At 36.2% G+C, this 17,879-nt stretch overlaps 1 protein-coding gene across 1 annotated transcript in view; it reads right to left on the minus strand.

Moving 5' to 3' along the window:
- Positions 1–11,134: 11,134 nt before the first annotated feature.
- MARCH5 (membrane associated ring-CH-type finger 5) overlaps positions 11,135–17,879 on the minus strand; it is a 49,701-nt gene continuing 42,956 nt past the window's right edge. The window contains exons 4-6 of the mRNA XM_011361572.2: positions 15,004–15,187; positions 14,713–14,879; positions 11,135–13,923 (exon numbers count right to left, since the gene is read on the minus strand). Of these exons, the coding sequence (XP_011359874.1) occupies positions 13,807–13,923; positions 14,713–14,879; positions 15,004–15,187 (468 nt within the window). The 3' untranslated portion in view covers positions 11,135–13,806. The remainder of the gene's footprint in view (positions 13,924–14,712; positions 14,880–15,003; positions 15,188–17,879) is intronic.

Genomic DNA, 17,879 nt, shown 5'->3' on the forward strand with positions numbered 1-17,879 from the left:
GTATGGCCTCATGGTAAGTAGAATGTATTGCTTCTCCCCCTGACTTTGTGTTTGACTGTGCAAATCGCTTGGCCCTGTTAGCACACATGAAATGAGTAGTGACTTGAAAGGGTCTTGTTCGGTCTGCTCTCTTACTCTCCTGCTTTTCACCATGAGAAGACTATTCCATGGGTAGACACTGGTCTAAGGAGGATGAGAGACATGTGGAGCAGACCTCAACCCAACCCGAGGCTTGGAACCAAGCTCAGTGAGGCCCAGCCTACATGTGGGGGAAACAAGACATAAATGCTTGTGCTATATGCCATTGAGATTTTGTGGTTATTCGTAAGGGAAAGAAGCTGACTAATACAGATACTAACTCAGAGAGGTCCTGCTCCAAAGAAAAGTTGGCTCCCTAGCGTTTCACTACACAGTCAAGGGCACCAATCGACAAGCATCTCACATCCATCCCTACAGAGCTTCCAGTCAGCTTTTCAGTGCATTAATTTTAAATATTAAAGGACAGCCAAGGGTTACCAGGCACTCGGGGGAAAAACTCAGAGGAAACAAGACAATGCAGAGAATGGAGCAAAACATTTTAAAAAAGTTATAATTAATATTCTCGATGAGATAAGAGAAGATATTACATCTAAAGCCAAGGTCAGGGACAGGAAGCTATGGAAAAAAGAATAGGGAAATTCAGAGAATAATGAAGACCTCTTAGAAATTCAAAATAGTCAAATTAAAACTTGCAATAGAAGGATTGGAAGTTAAAATCAGGTAACTCATGATAAAGAGTTAGATCATCAAAAGGAGAAGATAAAATTAGAACATTGATTCAGGAAATTCAACATCTGACTAATAGGAATGGTCAAAAAAGAGCTCAATGTGGAAAAACTGTCAAGGAATAATTCAAGAAAGTTTCCTATGAACGAAGAACACGAGTCTTATTGAAAGTGCCGAAGTGTCCATTACAGGGTCACAAAATTTTAGAATATCGGCCATAAAGAAAAGTTGCTAAAAAACATCTAAAGGAAACACAGGTTACTGTCAAAGGACCAGGATTCCATGACATTGGCTTTCTCAAACATCAGCATTAGGAACAAAGCAAAATAATGCTGTAAAATTCTGCAGGAAAATGATTTCTAAGTCAGAATTCTTTCAATTAAGTGTAAGAACAGAATAAAGACATTTAAAACATACAAAGTTTCAAAAAAAAAAATTTTTTTTTGTACCAGAGAATGTATTCCACTAAAAACGGGGGGGTGGGGGAGGGTGGGGGGTGGGGGAGGTTGGGGGAGTGGGGGGGGAGGGAGGGATAAAAAAAACAGGAAAATATCAGATCAAGGATCCAGAAATCCAATACCAGGGCTGCCTGCCCCTCCCAGGATGCACAGCTCAGAAAGCCATGATGGACTAGATTTCTGCCTCATTGCTCCCTCAGCTGGCCGCAAAGTGAGGTAGCTCTATCAACATGAAGGAGAAATGAAGCGTTTGTATTTCAGTTGTGACAAGCCTGGGTAGCAAGTTCTTCCAGTTTGGAGCAGGCAAACAGCTCCAGGAGAAAAGTATCTAGGAAAAAAAAAATGGAACTAATATATTTGAAAGAATGGAAAGTATTACTGATAGGCATGTGGCAGGTAGTATAGGATCTGGGGAAATTTTTAAATAAGTTCTTACAGGGTCAGGCACATGGGGGGAAAAAAAGAGTCAATTATGAACTACAGCAAAAAGTAAAGGGGTCATAGAAAAAACAAGATGTGGTTCAACAGTAAACTTATGTGGTCATAATCATGTGATATAACTATATGCTGGGGATGAGCAGAAGGGAAAATAGGCATTACTCTTTTGAGAGAGCTAATTCCTATACAGCAAAGTGAGAAGTCAATAGATAATGGTGGGAAAAAATGAAGCAAGAAATGGCTGTATATTATTTAGAAATGTGGAGGTAGATACCAAGGGAAGTAGCTAAAACTGTTGAGGATCTACCTTAGGAGAGTGAGATTTGGAGATGTAGCTTTTACAAATAGAACCATGGATTACTTTGATAAAGACCAAATTTAATTTTTAAATGAGTTTCCAGGTCCAGACATGAAATAACTGCAGGTGGTAAACAGTGCCAGAAATACTAATTTTCATCAAAGTGAGGGCCTGGAGTTTCAGGCCAAACTCAGTACAGCTCCTCTTACTGGGGCTTTAGGCAAATAACACTTTAAAAAAGTTGGTCCTTGTCACCAGAGCTTCACCCTTCTACCTTGTGACAGCTCAGTACTTCTTGGACTGCAGAGGATTCCTGTGAGCCACTGGGTGTCTAAATGTCCCCATGAGCCACCCTATATCTATTGAAGTTGCAAAAGAGACCCGTCAGCTAGGGTCTAGTCCTAGTGCTTTCATAAAGTAATTGTTAGGCCTTGGGAAAGCCTATAAAATCCACTTTAACTCACAATCAAGTTGAACTACTGGATTAAAAATCATCCTAGAGATTCCTCAGAGGAACTGTAAAATTGTTGTTTAAATTGTATTTGGTAAAAATGATAACGGTAGCACTATTGAGTAATGTGTGAAGGAAGGAAAACTTAAAAAAAAAAGTCAGTTTAGGACATTAAGAACTTATTTTGGGATTAAGATGGTAAATTTTATGTTATTTTTTAAACCACAATTTAAAAAACTTTGAGGGAGCTATTAGGGGTAGTTGGGTGAGAAGTTTTGAAAAGAAATAACCATTATTAATACCTCAGAAGAAGAGGGATGTTGATCTGATTAACGAGATGGTCAGAAAGTTCATGTTTTTGATTAATTACTTTAAGAAGGAGATAGAAGACCATTAGTTGAAAAATAATTATACTGGTATGAACAACCAAACTAGAACCAGCAGCTGCTGGTAAAAAAACAGGGTACAGCAAAGCTTTGAAAACCTCAGAAATCCGCGTCGAATAGATAAATTAACAGCTGTATTAACTAGGAGAAAGTGGTTTCTCATAAAGGTAGACTTCAAGCTCCATGAGAGCAGGAGCCAAATCTTGTCTCATTTGTTGCTGTAGTGTACTGGGGAGTCACACCTCATTTATTTGTGGAATAAATGTACTATTTGCTCTAAATACTATTTTTTTCATTTGATAATATAACTACAAAATTTTAATTACATGTATATGAATAGATTTCTTTATATAAGTGAGGAAACCATCACGGTTTATTTAAATGATCACCATCCAAATAATAATGATAATACAGTGGGGTTGCTTGAGTATTCAGCCAAAGCCATCAAACCTTTGCCACTTACTGACCTACTTTTGCAGCAGACTAAGGCTGGAATAGCACAGTATTTGTAACCTTAGCAACTTTTGTTAAGAATTACATCACTATAATGAGATACTACTGTTATATACCCACCAGTATATAATTAAAACAATAAGAATGGCCTCAAATTTAAAATTATAGAAATGCGGTAGATGTCACAGTCTTGAGGAATGAACAAATAGAATAGGCAGATAGAGGAGAGGAGAGCACTTAAGGCACGTAACCTCCATGTTCTTATCTGCTAAATGGGGAGAATAAAGTGTAGAAATCAATAGAAGACAAATACATCTGGAATTGGTTCATAGATGTGTCATCTAAACAAAAAAACAGTTGAAATTATTCTTCTTTTGCTCTAAAGACTCAAACACATGCTCTCTGTCCATTGAAGATCAACTAACTGAAAAGCTCCCATGAAAAGAAGGCAGATTCCAGAATGTTCGTTTATTAAGTTTTGGTCAGCACTACAGTTCTCATATGGACAGACCAGCATACTGTGGCCTTATAATTGGCACATTTTTGCCTAGTGATCAAGTTGCAGGGAAAGACAGAGATCATTTTATTAGTTTACCATGGTTGTCATCGAGACCAGATGGGACACCCAAGATGCAGGCAGCATCTCCATTAGGGTGGTCTCTGCAGGGCTTCAGAGAGTTGTCTGGTGGATAGGGCATCAGAGCAAGAGAAGCTGGACAGCTCCAAAGTGTACTGGCCTTAGGCTGAAAGACCCTCATTCCTCCTTCACCATAGGGAGGGCGTTAACAATTGAACCAGAAATACCTGAAGTTCACCTCCTAAGCTGTCTCATGCCAGTGACTAATAGCTGTCACTGTGTGTCTCATTTATTGCTACATAGCAAGCTATTTTTGTTTTGTTGGCAATTTTGTGTCAGGAATGGCTCAGCCAGGTAATTTGTCTCTGATCCACATGGCATTAGCTGGGATGGGCTGGGGCTGGAGGATTCATTTCCAGGATGGCTCTATCACTCACATGTCTGCCACCTCTGTGCTCTTTGTTCTCTCCCAGCCCCTCTCTCTACATGTAGCATCTTATCATCTAGGGACTCTCCACTTGGCTTGGGATAAATTTTAGATGAATATATATATATTCATCTATCATCCATCTATCTATCTATCTATCTGTCTATCTATCTATCTATCTATCATCTATCTATCCATCCATCCATCCATCCATCCATCCATCCATCCATCCATCCATCCATCCATACACACACATTGAATAGGAAATACTCAAGTTGGGAATTCAGGGGAGCAATTTGGGCTGGAGATATAAATTTGAGAATGTTATAGATAGTAGGTCATCTGATAGATTGTCGGGAGTCTGGAGGAGTTCACTTAATATAAATGGATAAGTCCAAAGACTGAGCCCTGGGGCTCTTCAACACTTAGAGTTTGGAGAATAAAGAAGATCCAACAAATGAGACTGGAAATGAGCAGCCAGTGCAGTGGGAGGAGAATCAGGAGTGCGGTACTCCAAAAGCCAAATGAAGTAACTATTTCAAGAATGAAGTTATAACATTGTCAACTACTTTATATAAATTAAGTAGGACTAGGACTAAGAATTGACTATTGGATTTAGCAAAGAGGTAATTGATGACCTTGTTTAAAGTAGTTTTGGTGATGTGTGGGATGTGGGGGGTTAAAGCATGGCTGACATAGGTTCAAGAGAGAAAGGGCCCAAATATCTATCAATGAGTGATGAGTAAACAAAATTTGGTATATCCATACAATGGAATATTATTCAGCCATAACATGGAATCAAGTACTGAAATATTCTACAAGATGGATGAATCATGGAAACATTATGCTAAGTGACAGAAGACAGACACAAATGACCACATATTATATGATTCCATTTAAGTGAAATGTCCAGAATAGGCAAGTTCAGACAGAAAGTAGATTAGTGGTTGCCAGGGGCTAGGGGAGGGGGAATTTGGGACTGATCGCTGTTAGGTACAGGGATTTTGGGGAGGATAAAATGTTCTGGAATTAGATAGTGGTAATGGCTGTACAACTCTGTGAAACTATTATGATACCTCAGTATGAATCACTGAATTTTAACCTTTAAATGGTGAATTCGATGTTATTTAAAATGTATCTCAATACAAAACTTTAAAAATAGAATGCAAAGAGACAAAGTGGAGACATGAACAATTCTTCTGAGGAGCTTTGCTGTAAAAAGAGTAGAGATATGACAGTATCTGGAAGGGGATGCGAGCCAAAAAAATTTTTTTAAGACTATGTGTGTATGTTTCATTAGAAAGGAAAAATTTCTGATTTCTGATACAGGTGACCTTGGATAGGAACACTGATAGTTTGTCCGTAAGAGGAGAGGTAGATTATATTATATAGAGATATAGATAGAGATGGAGGTAGTTTCGAGAGATTTGGAGGAGTTTGTGGATTTTCTTCTGATTGCTTCTAATTTCTCAGCAAAGTAGGAGGCAGGAAGCAAGGTCATCGGTGGAGAGTAAAGGTGGGGAAGGAGGTGTTAAGATTTGAGGAGCAGAAGGTGTGAAGGGGTCATCTACAAGAAACGAGGTGCTGAATAGGAAATACAGGAGGGTCCCAGTTTGCTGACACCCTAACCCACACAGTTGACTAGCAAAAATTTTCAATTGACTCATGCTGTGAATGTATATGGGATAATACACATAAAAATTTTGAGCAACACTTGGAACAGAGCACATGATTAGTGATTCTTACTATTTGCTAGTATGATAGGTAATATTGTATCTCATTATAGTTTTAATTTGGATATTTCTTATTTTGAATTAGGCTAAATGTCTTTTTACATATTTCAGAGCCATTTTGTTGGTAAACTGATCACATCCTTTGACTATTTAAAAAATTGGGTTAATCATCTTTTGTTTATTGATTTAAAGAGACATATGAAGGAAATTAGTTCTGTATGAGTTATGACTTTTTGTTTTGCATTTATTGTAACTTAATGTTATTTTATACACTTTTAAATGTAATTAGAATTTACAATCTTTTATTTCTTAAAGAACTTTCAAGCTATGAAATGAAACTCTTCCATGTTTTCATGTAGTTTTCAAATTTTTTAATAGCCTATATTTGAGAAGTTTTAGATTTATGGAAATATTGAGCAGATAATACACTGTTCCCATATACCTGTCTCCACCTGGTTTCCCCTATTATTAACATTATTGTGGTACTTTTGTTATTGTGAGTGAACCAGTATTGATACATTATTACTAATTAAAGCCTACAGTTTACCTTTAGGTTTATTCTTGGCCTTATATAGTTCTATGGACTTTGAATAATGTGCAATGTCATGTATCCACCATGAACGGTATTATAGGATAGTGTCACTGCCCTAAATATCCTGTGCCTCACCTGTTCATTATCTTCTTTCCCCAACCCCCTAGAAACAATTGATTTTTAAAATTGTCTCTATAGTTTTGTCTCTTCCAGAATGCCATGTAGTTGGAATCATATAGCCTTTTCAAGTCTGGTTTTCTTTTACTTAGCCATAAGCATTTAGGGTTCTTCCTTGTCTTTGTTGTAGATTGATAGCTCTTTTTTTTTTTGCTAAATAATAATTCACTGTATGGATATACCAGTTTGCCCATTAACCTTGAAGGTTATCTCAGCTGCTTTCAGTTTCTGATCATTATGAATAAAGCTGCTATAATCATGTATACACAGGTTTTTTTGTGGACATAAGTTTTCAATTCATTTGAGTAAATACCTATGAGTGCAATTGTTTGATATGGCAAGACTATATAAGAAAATATCAAACTATTCTCCAGAGCATCTATACAATTTTGCATTTCCACCAGAATGAATGAAAGTTCCTCTTGCTGCACATTGTTGCCAGCTTTTGGTAATTGTATTTGTGATTTTAGACATTTTAAAGGTGTGTACCTTTTTGGTATCTTTTTATATTAATTTGCAATTCTCTACTGATGTATGTAGAGCATGTTTTCATATGCATTCTTTGCCATCTGTGTATCTTCTCTGGTGAGGTGCATGTTCAGTTCTTTTGCCCACTTTTTAATTGGGTTCTTTTCTTACTGTTGAGCTTTAAGAGTACTTTGTGTATTTGGGATACAAGTCCTTTATCGGGTATGTGTCTTGAAAAAAAATATATATATATATATGTTTTAATGATTATAATTTTTGCTTAAATTTTTGTTCTAACTGGTTTATTTTGGTAAAGAAACTTCCAGATGGCTACCAGTTGCTCCAACACCATATACTGATTAATCCGTCTTTCCTTCAGTGATTTAAATGCTACCTTTTCCATATACACAATTCTCATTTGTATTTAGGTCTACTTTTGGACTTCTAGGCTTTCCAATGTTTTGTCCATTTATATGACAGTACCACAATTTAAAGTGTTGCCTGCTTGCAATATATTTGAGTATATAAGGCAAGTACATCAATATCACTCTTCTTTTTCAGAATTTTCCTGACACTGTGGCTATGTTCCTTTCTTCCCATCTGTCATATTTACATTTGTTCTCCAAGATCCATGTCTAGGAAGCTCTTGCTACATTTGGATCTCTTCTGTCATTGCACTTCTCACTTCATGTTGGGATTTATTTTTTCCTTCCTGTTCCCTCTACTAGATTGTGAGTTCCATGAGGGCAGAGGAATGTATCCTTGGGTAATTTACTCAAAAACAACAAAAACCCCTAAAACAGAGTACCTCAGTTGCCTCATTTGTAATAAATTACAATTGATTTATAGTATCATAAACATTTAGGTTGTTATGAAGACTAAATGAGTTAATACTCATACCTAGAATGATGCCTGGTACATAGTATGTAATAAATGTTGGAGACTACAATAGCTTAGCAAATATCAGATACTAAGTTCTCAAGAAATGTTTACTCAATGAATGGAGAAATGAATGAGTAGTAAACTTTTATGATATTTTAATTTCTTGCTTTAATAAGTTCTAGTATCCATTTTTCCAGGCTGGATAATTTTGTCTTATAATCCACTCATTTGTGTAAATTGCTGGACAAAACTAAAAATTTTTCTATCGAAAATGAATCTTATGGGAAGCGAGTTCAGTTAAATAAGCATTTATTGAATACCCGCTGGAAGATCTACTTGAGGGAATGCAAAATTCTCAAAAAAAAAAAAAAGATCAGTTTTTAGAATGGAGAAACTATTGCCATACAGTTCAAATGTTTCATCTTCAAAAGAGAGAAATCCCAATTTGATTTTCACTTCTGTCCTCAGTGGGAAAACTGAATTCTCAATTACTTAAAAAATAATATATCTACAGTTAAGGAAAAAGTATAAAAGGTAACAGTAAACAATCTCCCTCCCACCCCCAACCTCCACCCTCCCAGTTTCCAAACCTCTTGGAGATAACTAGTTTTCTTATGTATCTTTCTAGAGATTTGTAAAGGCATAAATATTTATATAATTCCACCATCCCTCATTTTCCACTAGCAGTAACATACTATAAACACTGTTCTACATCTTGATTTTTCCTTTTAACAATGTACATTAGAAATATTTTCATGTTAGCATGTAAACAACTTTCATTTTTTATAGCTGCATAATATTCCATTATGGATGTAACATCATTTAAACAATTCCCTACTAACATTTAGGTTAATTCCAATTTCTTGTTATTACATATACCGCTGCAACAAATAACTATAGATATGTTGCTGGACTCAAGTGCAAGTATATCAAATTCCTGAGACTGGAACTACTGAGGCAAAGGGTATACGCATTTGCAATTTTGACATATACAGTCTAATTGCCCTCCATACCAATTTACAGCCCAATAAGAATCTATGAAAATGGCCCATTTATCATCCTGGATGTTATGGCATTAAATCACTATGGTCCTTCCTGTGAATCAAATGTATCAGGATTAAACAACTGCCATTAGGCTTATTCAACAGAGGGCACTAGAGTGACACAGCAAGGCTATTGTGTCAGGAAGAAACTTTCCTTCCAGGTTCCAGCCCCCATTGAGACCATTTAGCATGGGAGCCCAGCAGCCTGTGAAGACGCCTAGTGACGTTCTCACACTTCTCTCTCACCACCAGCTCACTTCTACAGACCAGCTTCAGCCTGCCCTGTCAAGTTCCTCTCACTCCTCATAGTACCAGGGGTAGTCAGAATTTCTCCAAAGTTTTGGAGGGAGAGGCTTTCTTTCCCTTAGTGTCTACTCTCCCTCAGCCTAGAGGTAGTAGCTGCTTTTATTGCTCCTGCTACTTTAAATATTTCTTTTAATATTTACTTCCTACCAGTCAACAGTTCCTTATATTACATTTTTCCTGTTCAAATAACTTGTGTAATTTCTCTCTGACTGGACCCTGTGCACTTTTACATATCTTATTTTTGGTGTACCATTATCTGAATTGATAAATACACTGATACATTTAGATAAATACACTGATGTGTGTTATTAAAAGATCATGGACATACTACCTCTCAGTTCCTGTAATAGATTGTTTCTTGCTAATTTTAAACTAGAGACAGTCACTATTAAAGCAGGGTACATCTGTTGACTTTAATTTAAAAAGAGGCAGGGCACATCTTCTATGGGTTCAAAGTATTCCACAGTGGCCTATGAATTTGTTAATTTGTGGACTACGGTAAACAAAACAAAACAAAAAAATTCCATTCTTAGAGATCTCATTCTTGTGGTGGTACTATCACAATAAGATGAAGGTCTGTTTGTGCTCTTTTAAGACTCTAAATATCTCAAAGCAGGCTTATACCCCATTTTACCCTAGGACTTAGCACAATGCCTGGCTCATATAGGTGCTCAACAACTACCTGGTAAAGTAGTATATGTTGTTGACACACAGTAACCTTGACAGGCTGTTATCAATAAGATGCTTAAGTCCACATGGGGTTGACCAGAATGATAGCCTAGCCTCTATTGCTTGCCTAAGCTTCTACAGTCATTCTGCAAATCCTTCCTCTCTTTCCTTTGCTCAGGATATTTGTTCCAGGAAGGCAATTAAACAAAATATTTCATCATTCTACCATTTCTAATGGGTGTATGGAGCGGCAAGTAGCAGAGAAGAGGCGACCTTGAAATCTCAGGGGACCAACAAAAGGTTCCAGGCAAACCAACCAATACTTAAATTTGCAGATTTAGTTTCTCTATATATCAAACTGTCCTAGAATGTTACCTCACAATAACCCAGGAGGTAGATTTTATAATCTTCATTTTATTGATGAGGAAATTGAAGGTTTGTCTGAGAGGAAAAGTAACTTGTGCTACAACTAATTTAAAGTATCAGCAGGAATACGCATTCATGACTGTCATACTATGCTGTTTCTCCTCTGCTACTCTGTCTCTCAGATTGGGGAAATGACATGACCTAGAACCAAACAATCCCCATGGATGGGCGGGCCTTTGAGGTCCTCATTCTAGAAGATTCTAACCTTCAGAAACTTAAGTTCTCAGTATCTTGGAGGAAACAAGTTGTTTTTTTAATGTGCTTCCAACCCACTTGAATATACTTTAAGATATTCCATGGCACGAGACCACCCTCGGAATTTGTCTAGCTGCTTATCTAATCATAGTCGGAGTGTTTCTGAGGGTAAGAGGAAATACCTTAAAAAAATTAGAACATACTTAAAATTTAAGCTATCCTGATTATAAAATTAAGATGATTCCTCTAATAATTTTCTAAAATTCAGATTATTTTTACTAAAAACTACTATCAGGATAGCTATGATTTTAAAAAATTATGTAAGTACAAAATTATGTTTTGGTAGTTGTTCAACAAAGTACACCTAGAGAACATAGAAATTAATCTAATCCAGCTGGTATTGAGATAGTCTGTTATATTAAAAAGACATTTAAAAAAATTACAGCACAGTTAGCAAGGCAGTGACTAATTAAGTCACTATGTTTAATTTTATATTTTTCACAGTCATTTGATAATCATGTAATGATGAACAATATTTTCAGCCACTTTGGAGATAAGTTAACTTCTGCAAAGAAAATTCTAGTTATTAAATTTCATAAAAGAGGTTTAAAACGTTAAAGTTTATAGAAATAACACAATAAAGCAACGTGAAAATAAACTGGAAAACACAAAAAATACCCACCCATCCCAGAAGTCTATAGCATCTCTTTAGTCTGTCCCTTAATGCCTCTCTTTTAGTTCTTCATTCCATTCTCCTAGAGTAGGGAACAGACTAACAGTTAAGAAACAACTACTGCTCTGTAGGGGCTATTTCAAGCCTAAAGTGCCTCTGTTCCTTTAACTTTTCAGTTAATCCTAGAAATAGTTTTTTGAGGTTAAGCACTGCATTTCAGAGATGAAGAAAACTGAGAGTTACTGGCTAAAGTCAAGTTCTTAAAAGTAGAATTAGCATTTAAACCCAGGCCCATCCTATGTTAGTCAGCTAGCTCATGTTCTTTTGTTGCTTCATGGTGGTGCAGGCCACCTTCTGAAGAGATTGGTACAGGGTACTTCTTGAGCTAAGGCTCTTTAGATTTACAAGTGTTTAATTCCAGGGGTAGAGGCCACTCTTGGTCCCCAGGCACTTGCAATTCCCTCCCTGCAGCCCTAGAAACCCCTTCTCCCCTGTCCCCAAAGGATCAAAGTTGTTTTTCTGGCCCTAACAAGCCCTGATGCCAATAAACCCAAGCAGCTACTACCCCATCTTGGGCATAAAGTAGTAAATGGGGAACTGTGCTTATATAACTTTAGTAAAGACTGCCTAAAAGCTGTTCTATATAACTATGCAGAAAATGTCTAGTGTCTTTTCATCCTGAAAATTAAAGAAAAGCCAATATATTTTATAGTTACAGCTATATAATGTTATTTTTATATATATTCAGTGTATTTCCCCTTCAGAACTGTAGCAGTGTTCTTAATAAGGCCCACTGTCAGTCAAATATTCTTTTCTCCCAAATAATTACAACTTTGAATGTTCAATAACCATTCACATCAACTTCATATTATAATTCAAAATTAAGACATTCATACTATAAAAAGTTATCAGTCTTAAATTACTGAAGTTACCATACATTATTGCAATCTAACATAGCTCAATCAATATTTGCTACACTCCTAAAGAGAAGTGGCCACTTCAGTAAGGAAAAATGTTTATTATTGTCATGCATTAGATACTGGAAACAAGAAAATAAATAGGGTTTTTGGAACTATCTTTTAAAAATTTAATTTTAATTCATGAAAATAACTGCAAGATCATTCGGACTGCTGAACATAAAAACCACCACTGAAAATGGCTTAAAATAAATAATTGCTTTTGAAAAATGAATATAAAACTAGTTAAACAGTGATAATTAAGATACTAGCCTCATCAATATGACAAGCAATTAAAATCTAAAAACATTAGTACTGGATTTTTTAATAATAAATTGACTTAAGCCAAAAACAATGACTTCAATATTTACTCGACTTATTTCAAAATTATCCCCTCACTGACTGGTGTAAACACAAAGAGCTCAAGGCCTCACCTTGGTTTTCTCACTGCTGGTTTTCTATCTGTTGAAACTAGATTGTAAACTACATAAAAGCAGGAACCAAGTCTATCTTGTTCATCACTGTATGCTATAGCACTTTGCACAGTGCCTGGGCAAAAAGGAGGTGATAGCAAATAACTGAATAACTGATCAATGAAAGAGAAGAGTAAAATAACTTTATTGATTTTTTGCAAATCATTCTCTGTGCTGAAACTACTATAAACTGGCAGCTCTAATTTCTAGAAATATGGATTTAAAAACCTTACTCCAGTGATGGAAGGATCTGTCTGTGTCTCTCTGTCTCTCTGTCTCTCTCACACATACACATACACATACACACACACAGAGTAATTAAAACTGCATGAATCAAAATTACATTATAAACTGAGATGTCAACATTATATAAATAAAATTTAATAGTGAAAAAATGATTTGGAAGCCCTGTGAAATTTTACCCTACACATTTTGGAGGACATCACATGGGTTAAGAAAAACAACAAAATCGCATTTGTTCAGATAATCATTTGAATGTTTACATACATTTTTGGTTTGTTATTTATTTATAACTAATTTAATTTACATTTCCTCATATTAACATATACTCCTTTTTAACATGTAATCAAATTATACCACTGAGAAAAATCCTCATAGTACCTTCATTGAGTAGCTGATTCTAAGAAAACACCGAACATGAATGAACATGTATAAAAGAGGGAGCTGAATAAAACAGCATGTGCATTTTTCAATATTTGCACAGTTTGATCTTTCTATCTGTCTGGAGAAAATATGAACAAAGCCCAGGTTTACCATGCTAATGGTTCAGATGACTATCATAAAAGAAGTACATACAGAACAATGAAAACGAATCATATCCTTAGGTTCCGTGATTACTGAGAGGATTTCCCCTGCTCTAAGTGCTTTATTATATTTCTTAAAAATATGAGAGCAGCAGCTTATCACAAGTCTCCACTACTGTGAATTAATGATGGAATCAAAACAACACAACAGACTCATAAGGATGTGAGGACTGCAGAACAACTAGAAGTCAAAGTTTTATGCTTCTTCTTGCTCTGGATAATTTAGAATTTTGCGGTGTGCCTGACGTAAATATTGCTGCTGTTTGAAGTAAACCTTGAATGCTCCTTTTATGGCAACAAAAGCAATTCCACCCTAAAATAAAAAGGAAAATTAGCTTTTTATAACGCAGATTTAGAGAAACATAACAAAAAGTTTACTTAGATCACAAAAGACACAGGCACTGATACTAATTCTGATGACTGCAAATAAAAGTCTTAAGGGGTGAGACAGGGAGTCACTACAGGTAACAGAGATCAGAGATGCCTTCCTTGTTATCCTGAGTAATCTTCCTTCCACTTAGCTCTATATCCATTCTGATATAGCAAGAAGAATGCCAGGGCTCTATGTGCAGGCTGCCACCAGAGCGGGGAAATAGAAAATACAATATGGACATCAAACAACATAAGGGCTTACTATGTGCCAGTACTTCAAACGAATTATCTCATTTAATCCTCACAATAATCCTGAGGTAGTTACCATTACTATTTCCAATCTACAGGCATGGAAAAGTCAAGAAATTTGGTTTAGTTTTCTTAGCAAGGCAATAGCTGTGATAGGATTTGAATCAGCAGTCTGACCCTAGAGCAGAAGCTCTACACCATACTCTTGTTGGCAAGAGGGATGAGTGTGATGATTCATGCATATTCATTCCAGAAGAGAAATCACCATAGCACATAGTTCCAGAAGGCCAGAAGTACTGCAGTGGATCCCTCCCTTTTTATTGCTACTGGATGACAGTGTGGATCAAATACAGGCTTAAGGCACAGAAGCCACAGTTTATTTATATAGGCCCACTGGGGTTTTTGTTTTTTTTAAAACAAATATACAGTTAATTCTCTTTTGTATAGTCACTTGAAAAAAGTAATATTAAAGCCATCTTACCAAGATTGTCCTTTGTAAATTAGAGTTAACACTACTAAACATCAGTTTACCAACTATTGTCGCAATAGTAGGAAAGACAAGGGCTCCACACAAAATTCGGGTGGCAGAGACATGATCTGCTAAAGGATTAGCCTCAGCTGGAATTCGAGGAACAGGACAACCAATTCCTAGAGAAAAAAATGCAGAGTATTAGTGCTAATAAATTAGAATAGCTAAAATATCTTTGCATGCTACGATTCTTCCAGAAAATTAATTTGGCATGCTTGTTACAACCACAATTCAGGGCCTTACCTGGAAATATACTGTTCAAAATTTGTAGTTTATTTGAGTATTTCCGCCATAGTCTAAGCACATAATCCTCCCAGCGAATCATCTTGCCTAATATCAGCATGACAGGAATAGTAGGAAGTCCAATTAAAAGGAATAAAGGATCAGCTCTCTCCATAACATCCAGACCTTCTTTATGGCCTACAACCTGTGAAACAAATAGCATCTGCTAGAATCATTTTCTTATCTAATGAAAGGATGTTGCACGCTTGAGCTCAGCTCATTTAAGAGGAAATGTTAAATGTCAAAAGAATACAGAAATAATAAGTTTTAAAAACAAGCTGGAAAGCTATGTTTTGATTTATTTATAAGTAATGTCTCACTTAAAAAAGAAAAGCTCCCAAGCAATTTTGTATTACATTGGAACAAAAGCTTTAAAAATGGTTGGCCCATATTGATTACATTTCAATAGAGGGGAGAATTTCTGGTTCTTGCTTCCATTCTTCTTTATAGATTTGGTTAGATTGGGCTATAATTTTAGGTCCTATTTGTCTTACAGCAGAGTATGTTTTCTTGCTATTCCTACTAGCAGGTAAGCATAGCCAGCCAAGAACAGGAGATGGACTGAAAGCCCACTTCTCTTTGGTCTTTTTTCATTCAGTGATGTCTGGGATAGAGTGAGATCTCTCTGGCTGGCTAAATGCCTGCTCTCCAGACCCAACTCTCCTAAAGTTCAATTCCAAGGTTTAAATTTGGGATAATGCTGTAGGAGTTTTGGTTATAGGTTCCACTCATTTTTTCCAATCCAGGAACCCTTGGGTGCCCTATTTATGAAGTAATGAAGCTAAAACAATCCTTCCTCTGGGTCTTGGGGCCATTTCTCAATTGGATTAGATCTCAGAGGGCAAGAAGTACATGATTAATTTGTATTTGTGAATCTCCCTACTTTCCCTCCCAGCAGAATTCTTTTCATTTGCTGATCAATCTTGGCCTCAAACTTCTTTCAACATCACCATTTTGCTGGTGAGTTTCTTACTTTTAACTAGAGAATTTCCCTGAAAATTCTCTTTCAAAGGTCTCAAATGATCTCCCTTTAGTCAAAAGTCTCATTTGCTCACAAATTAAACATATTTCTCTGAGGAATTATTCCAGGCAGTTTAAGAAAGGGGAAGGAGGCAATTTCAGAATCCTGAGCTTTTAGCCTATGCAGGCATCACACAGTAAGGCAAGAGCTTGACTCAAGGACAGTACTGTAAAGGCCTCTATATAGTTTTCCTGATTACACTTGAGGAATATGGCAGGACGAAAGGATTAGAAAGGATCCTGCCCATACTTTTGATAGGGAGGGGGGAAAAAGTAGGAAGAGAGAAAAGAAGGCAGGGAAGACTAATAGCTGCCAGGGAAAATATATACTCAGAAAAGTAAGCTCATGGAAAAATAAACAGGAGTTTTGCAGAAACAAGATGCCCTTTATGTCAGCTATTATAGCAGATTTTTTTTTAGGTGGACTACAAGGAGATATGAAATCAGGTCAAGCTGAGAATGGTCAAGGCAAATTGAAATTCTAGAATACAGACTTGATCTAGGTAAAAATATTTTATAAAAGTATGTGAAGAAGACCAAAATGGGTGCTTTCAAAATTTCAGCTAGGGCTATAGCCTAAACTTGCACTTGGTTAACTTATGTAACTAAGACGTTAACATTGAAGGGCAGGAGGCCGCTAGCCTCTCTCATGGTCAAAAACCATGATATCAGTACCTGATTCTCTGCTGTGTCTCCAGGTAGAAACTTAACTTCACATCCTGCATGTGAAGGGTGATCATTTGAGTTGCACTAAAGTGAAATAGTTTGGTTTACAATAGTTTTTAAACCCTAATCCCACACTGGTGGCAAAACTGAACTAGCCCAGAGACTGTCCTTACCTATAACTTTTGTAGGACATTCCATTTTTATATCATTATTTTTAATATTATGATCACTTAAAAGTTATAACTAAATGAATACTGATTTTGTGCCAGACACAGGTCTAGGCGCTGGGGATTAAATGGTGAGCTAAATGGATGTCTTCTAGAGGTAAGAGACAATCAAAACAAATAAGTGCAAATATAAATGCTATAAAGAAAACAGCATAGTATAACACCTGTATTACACCATCTACTACTATAGTCAGACTCAAGGGCAATAAATAAAAGGTAAATTAGACAATGAGGCTGATTTAAGTTCAGTCAATACAAACCCAGCAAACCTTGTGTATGATCATGTACATTCTGGTTTAATGTCAAAAGATTTAAAAGCAGATTGTTTTTAAGACTTCAATTTTAGGGTGAGATAAAGGAACTATAGAATAAATGCCTTCTCTAAGAGTTTGTTACCATGTATAAAATTAAATGCCTATGGAACTGTAGGTTTAGAGAAAGGTTTGTTTTTCTGCTAAGAGCTAAAAGCTAGATCTTCATAGCCAGCTAGACCTGCAGTTCACCAAGGTTAAGAGTTTTAATTAAGGCCTGATCTTTTAAAGCACTGCCTATTAGAACCCTATTTTTAAATGGGAGGATGGAACAGTGATGAACTAATAGGTTTTCTTAGTTAGAATTTAAGATAATTAAGTACACTGTAATTAAGAATGGACAATGCTTATGGGGGTTGTCTTTATACTAGATGCAAAAGTGGAACTAGGTTGGATATTAAGGTTCCACTGTTCCAGGATAAAATGTTCCAGCTGCCTTTGGGACTAGGTTTCACTTAAGGAGCCCTAGATTAGGGATAGAAGTCTTAATGCTTCTTTGCTGTGTGGTACTAGCCATGTAAACTAGGAACCTGTAAACTCTGAATAATTGTTAGTATCTATATCACAAGATTGTTGCAAGGATTAAATGCATCAGTAATTGAAAGGTGTTCAG

The sequence above is a fragment of the Pteropus vampyrus genome, unplaced genomic scaffold (assembly GCF_000151845.1).
Source record: "Pteropus vampyrus isolate Shadow unplaced genomic scaffold, Pvam_2.0 Scaffold68, whole genome shotgun sequence".
Taxonomy (NCBI): Eukaryota; Metazoa; Chordata; class Mammalia; order Chiroptera; family Pteropodidae; genus Pteropus; species Pteropus vampyrus.